At 34.2% G+C, this 6,000-nt stretch overlaps 1 protein-coding gene across 1 annotated transcript; it reads left to right on the forward strand.

The window, feature by feature from the left end:
- Window positions 1-2,326: 2,326 nt before the first annotated feature.
- On the forward strand, window positions 2,327-5,134 carry LOC146944518 (heavy metal-associated isoprenylated plant protein 32-like). The gene is made up of 3 exons (XM_085742886.1): window positions 2,327-2,706; window positions 2,924-2,999; window positions 3,588-5,134. Exons 1-3 carry the CDS (start codon window positions 2,677-2,679, stop codon window positions 4,982-4,984), a joined length of 1,503 nt encoding a protein of 500 aa, XP_085599012.1. The 5' UTR covers window positions 2,327-2,676; the 3' UTR covers window positions 4,985-5,134.
- The last annotated feature ends 866 nt before the right edge of the window (window positions 5,135-6,000 follow it).

The following is a 6,000-nucleotide window of genomic DNA, read 5'->3' on the forward strand; positions in this document are numbered from 1 at the left end:
GTTACACATTCTTCAACACAATCGTCGATTGTCACCAATTTCTCCCCTTGACCATTTCCTAAATAATTTTCAGATTACTATTACGTTTTCACATATTTGTACACCGTATCAGATTACTATTACTGTTACGTTTTCACATATCAGTTACCATATCCATGACGTTTCAGATTCACACAATTTCTCCTCTTACCATTTCCTAAATAATTTTCACCAAACTATTACGTTTTCACATATCTATACACCGTAGATTTTTAATTGGTTCAATTCCAAATTTTTGCGATTCTTTAATTTTCATTATCACGGTTCCTGTGTCAAAGAAACTCCATTGAATTTTAAAAAAAAAAAGAGAAGAGAAGATAGAGATAAAGAGAAGAACCGTGTGTCTGATTTACTGTCGATTGAAACCATTCAGATATCTTTACCGATGTGAATTGCGGTGAAGGTTGATGTCAATATAAATGGCTGATGGTAACCAGATGAAAGTGTGGGTTGGAGAAGATGAATAAGGGTTAATGAGAATTGATAGAATAAGGAGAGGTTTAAAATGAGGCTTTTAATGTGGACCACTTGTTTTTGATCTAAGGGTTGATAAACATTCTCACCATTCTCACATAAAAGATTCATTCTCACTAGATATGTCATATATATAGGGAGCATATCACATGAGAATGACATTTATATGTGAGAATGATAGGAATAAATTATACCCATTAGATTAAAATCAAGGGATGAGATTAAAACACAATTAAGTGAGTGTCAATCATGTGAAAACTCTCTCACTCCTTTCAAGCGTTCTGCATTCCATCTCCTTCAAATCTTCCTCACCCTCCACCATCTCTTCAACGCATTGATTTACGATTTTCCTGATTCAATTTACCTTAATCATTCTTCATCATAATCATCCATCCACCAGATTAAAAATTAATGAAATTGGCATCCTGAGTTCATAAATTATTGTAAACGACGGTTGTCCTGTGCTCATGACGGCAAACGACGACGACAAGAGGCAAGAAGATGAGCGGCATATCAATATAAAGTATTCTCTAATGATAAATACCAAAATGTCAAGGGTTTCCATTTAATTTCAGATTCATATTCACACTAAATATCAATTTCAGCAATTTCTTTATTCTGGGTTTCATGAACAAAAATGGTTATAAAATTGGGGAAAATTAGGAGTGTCAACAAATTTATTTATCCTTCTAAAAAAATTTATTTATCCTTCTAAAGATTTGAATTTAACAAATTTGTTCTCCGTCATCGGCAATTGACGATCTCCAGCATGATAAAAAAAACAATCAAATAAAAAAGCCAAGTTTCACGTTTTTTATCTGTTGTTTTGATGCTAAAAACCAGATACAGAGAGAAGAACGTCACATGAGGTTTGGGACCTGTGGTGGAAGGCAGACAAGAAAGAACGCGTGAGCAAAAAAAACGTGTGAGGAGGCTTTGTTATTAGCCACTTCAATTGATTCAGAAATTGTTCCTTTTCCTCTTGGAGCTTCTTTATCATGAAGTGAAGACAGTGCAATAAAAAAAAATTAGAGTGTTTAAATCGTAAAACACAAGAAAAATTGTTTCAATTAATTATGTTCATAAAGTGTGAAGCCATTGATTCAAGTTCTAATCTTTGAAATAGGAAACACAGATCTGGTATTTTGGGTTGAGTGGAATTGAGAAGCAGAAGGATATTAGATGAAAAAAGAGATTGAAAGGGGGAGAAGCACAGTAGTATTAAATTTGAGCCTTTCAATCTTAACCATTGATTTTAATCCAAAGGTTGATAATTATTCCTATCATTCTCACATAACATATTCATTCTCACTTGATATGCCCCCTATATATATATATATATATATATATATATATATATATATATATATATATATATATATATTAAAGCAAACAAAAATTAGAGTCGGTTTTTTATCTTTTTTCCGTTCTTTTATTTTTTATTTTGCATATTTTTTATGGGTCTTGTTAACCAGTGCCCCCGGGGCACTGGTTAAGGAATCCAAAAATAGAAAAATTGTCTTGGAAATATAAACTGTTACTTTTGACTAACTAATTATTACACCATTTTTAAATAAAATCTTACCTCTTTTAGCTGCTTAACCAGTGCCTCCGGGGGCACTGGTTAACATTCTCCATTTTTTATAGATAAAAATGTTGTGTGACACTTTTATTGAAAAACTAATGTGTTATGCACACAAGAATTTCACGATTAAAATAGGGTATTAGAAAACTTAGAAAGTTTCCCAAGACATCCATGGTTGCTAAATACATACCCCCCCATAAATAATGGCACAAAAGGAAAAGTGAAATCATTCAACACCATCTCTCTCTCTCTCTCTCTCTCTCTCTCTCTCTCTCTCTCATTATACTTTCCCCTTTCTGTTCATCTTCTCACTAATGCCTCACATTTCTCATCTTTCTCTCTCTCTTTAATGACTACCCACCATTTTTCTCTCTAACTCCAAGCCTTCTTCTTCACACCCCCTTGCTTATATTCACACACCCTTCTTTCTTTTCTCCCATTGCTTCCAAAACCTTCATCTATAAAACTAAATATCTCAAACAACTTCTTCACAATACTCTCTCATCAAAGTTTCCTAGTTATGTTCTCAACCTTTCTACATTTCTCCCTCTTTGTTAGAACCCTTTGATAAAAAAAAAATGAGTAAAGAAGAGATTTTGAAGATACAGGTACAAAAAATTCTTCTACATAGCATCAACTTCGAAGCTTTTTAAGTTGTTAAACTCAGTGTTTTTTTAGTTTTAAATTTGATTTAATTTTGTCATGTATGTTTCTATGTATGTGTATATATGCTTATGACATTTCTAATAAAGTAAGGTGTTTTGTTTTAATACTTTATGTAACACTAATTTTTTCTTTTGGTTTTGGAATTGCTTGTGCATGCAGAAAAGTGTTCTCAAAGTGAACATACACTGTGACGGTTGCAAGCAGAAAGTTAAGAAAATCCTGCAGAAGATTGATGGTAAGAAAATCCTCATATTCACTCTTCCAACTTGCTTAAAAAAAAGTTTATTTTTACCTTTTCATTCATATTCATAGTCTTAAAAAAACTCTTTTTTATATCAAGAGAAAAATAAAAAAAAACTTTGCAAAAATTACATGTAAAACTTTAATTTCTTTCCACCTGACTTTTCTACTCTGCACCTTGCCAATTCATATCGTCACAGTTTGCACCATTCTCTCACTACTGTTTGTAACATTTTGACTTTTCTTTGATCTGTTATTGGTAACAGTGAGCATATGGTATAATTGATTTTTTTTATAACCCATGAAAAAAAATACTCATAAAATGCTTTGATTTTTTCTCTATTAGAAATATGTATTTACCTTTCGACCAAGAAAAAAATGTATATACCTCATTTCATTCATATTGATACTCAATATTATTTTAAAACAAAACTTGTACCATGTTTTACTTTGTACTCTTGAAAAGCTTTAATTTTAATTATTTGTAGAAAGAAGAAAAAAATATCTGATTTTTACCACCACTTGTTATATCTTAAATCATTTGAAGTATGTTGCTTATTTATTGTGTAACTTAATTTTGTAGGGGTTTTTGCTACTGAGATAGATGCTGAACAAGGGAAGGTGACCGTTTCTGGAAATGTGGACCCAAATATTCTCATCAAGAAGCTTGCAAAATCAGGGAAACATGCAGAACTTTGGGGTGCTCCAAAGGCAAACAACAACAATAACAACCAGAACAACATTGCAAATCAAATGAAGAACATGCAAATTGACAATGGAAAAGGTGGTGGAGGAAACAAAAACAACAAGGGGCAAAAGGGTCCTGGAAATAACCAAAATCAGCCAAAGGGTGGTGGCCAACAAGGGCAAAATCCTCAACAACAACAACAGCTTCAACAACAGTTACAACAGCTGGAACAACTTCAAAATATTAAAGGATTTGGAGATCTGAAGGTGCCTCAATTCAAGGACATGAACATGAAAATGCCACCACCAAATCAAAATACAAACACGAAAGGTGTTAAGTTCAATTTGCCTGAAGAGTATGATGATTTTTCTGATGATGAGTTGGATGAGTTTGATAATGATGAGTATTCCGATGAGGAGTTTGATGATGAGATGGAACATCCTTTGAATAAGATGAAACTACCTATGGGGGGTAATGGTCCTGCTCACATGATGATGAATGCTCAAAAGGGTGTTGGAAATGGCGGAGGCAATGGAAAGAAAGGTGGTGGCGGCAGTGGTGGAGGACCTGTGCCTGTTCAAGTTCATGGCTTGGGTGGTGGAAATGGGAATGGAGGAAAGAAAGGTGGTGGCGGTGGCGGTGGAAATAATCAGAGTCAGAATCAAGGTGGAGGTAATAAGAACAATGGTGGCAAAAATGGAGGTGGAATGCCGGAGGGTAAAAATGGGAATAAGAATGTTGGTGGAGGTGGTGGTAATGGTGGGATTCCAAATAACAATGGGGGTAAAAAGGTAAATGGGATGGGAGAAAGTGGTGTTCAAGGTATGATGAATAATGGACTTCCAAACATGGGTGGTGGTCATCCTAATGTGGGCCACATGGTTTCTAACAATATGAATGGTATGCCAATGGGAGGAGGAGCAATGGGAAACAACATGCCAATGATGAGTCAAATGGGAGGTAACATGCCAGCTGTTCAAGGCCTACCGGCAGCTGCGATGAACGGCGGTGGAGGAGGCGGTGTCAGTGGTGGATATGGTGGTCCTGAAATGATGATGGGTGGAAACCCATACCAACAACAACAATACATGGCCGCAATGATGAATCAACAAAGGGCAATACCAGCCGGTGGAAATGATAGATTTCAACCAATGATTTACGCAAGACCACCAATGGGTGTTAATTACATGTATCCTCCGCCGTATAGCTACCCTCCTCCACCTCAACATCCTCAAGATCCATACTCCAACTTTTTCAACGACGAAAATACTTCAAGCTGCAGTGTTATGTGAAGAAATGAGATGATGAATTGGTGATGCTGGCAAGAGAAGAAAAGAAGAAGAAATGAGTTTTAATTTTAGTTTGCTTTTCAATTTTCTTTTCTTTTGTGCCTTTTTTTCATCTAAGTTTTTTAAAAGTTAAAAAACCTGAACTTTAAATTACTATAGAGAGTAATTTATAGATTTTATTATTATATAATATATTTCATGTGTTTATATATGTTGAAAAACATCAATAAAATTTAAAAGAAAAAAATGGGGGAGAATGGGGTCAGCAAAAACAAAAGACTATCGCACTCATTTCTTTCAAAACTCAAGGACTAATTAATTACCTCCGTTTCAAAATATAAGCAAAATTCACTTTTTAGGTCCATTCATTTAATAATGTATGTTGTTTACATACATTATTAAATGAATGGACCTAAAAAGTGAATTTTGCTTATATTTTCAAACAATGGTGTATTCTTTTTCTGGACAATCATTATTAGGAGTATTATTTTTTTGCCTATGTTATCTTTCTTTATTGATTTCTTCTGCACTAATGTGACATTAATTAATGAATGCTATACATAGCTTTTTTTATGGTGGACCATATAACATTATCACCATCACTACAATTGTGATAAACACCAAATTCTTTTGTCATGAGTGAATTTATCTATACTATTAATAATAATGCTACACCCCATTAGAGATTGTGAGATTTATTTAGATTTTTGAGCATACACAAGTTTGGATTAGTGGTGAGTGGTGAAGGAAGAGGTGTCAGAGAAAGCACCCGAAAGAAGTTAGAAGCCAACGGGGTATTAGCTGTGGAAAGTGTAAAAGCACTTGAGCAGTTAATAAGCCAGTCGTAGAAGGTTTTTTCACGACAGAGACAATCTAACAACTTTTTTATTTCTCAAACAAAAATCTAACGGCGTTGACACTGGGACACATTCAAGTTTTTGTAAGTGTCTAGTCCTGTCAATACAATGGCACCAAGCCACCAAGTAACAAAGGAGTATCTTTCTTCTTTTTTTGAAAGG

This window comes from Medicago sativa, chromosome 2 (assembly GCF_051527215.1).
Source record: "Medicago sativa cultivar Bolivia chromosome 2, Bolivia_mono, whole genome shotgun sequence".
NCBI classification, from domain to species: Eukaryota; Viridiplantae; Streptophyta; class Magnoliopsida; order Fabales; family Fabaceae; genus Medicago; species Medicago sativa.

Excerpts from the sequence above, each read along its gene's own strand:
- LOC146944518 (XM_085742886.1), top strand. The coding sequence starts at position 2,677 with ATGAGTAAAGAAGAGATTTTGAAGATACAG. Across the intron at positions 2,707-2,923 it reads AAGAGATTTTGAAGATACAG|AAAAGTGTTCTCAAAGTGAA; the intron begins GTACAAAAAATT and ends TTGTGCATGCAG. Across the intron at positions 3,000-3,587 it reads AATCCTGCAGAAGATTGATG|GGGTTTTTGCTACTGAGATA; the intron begins GTAAGAAAATCC and ends TTAATTTTGTAG.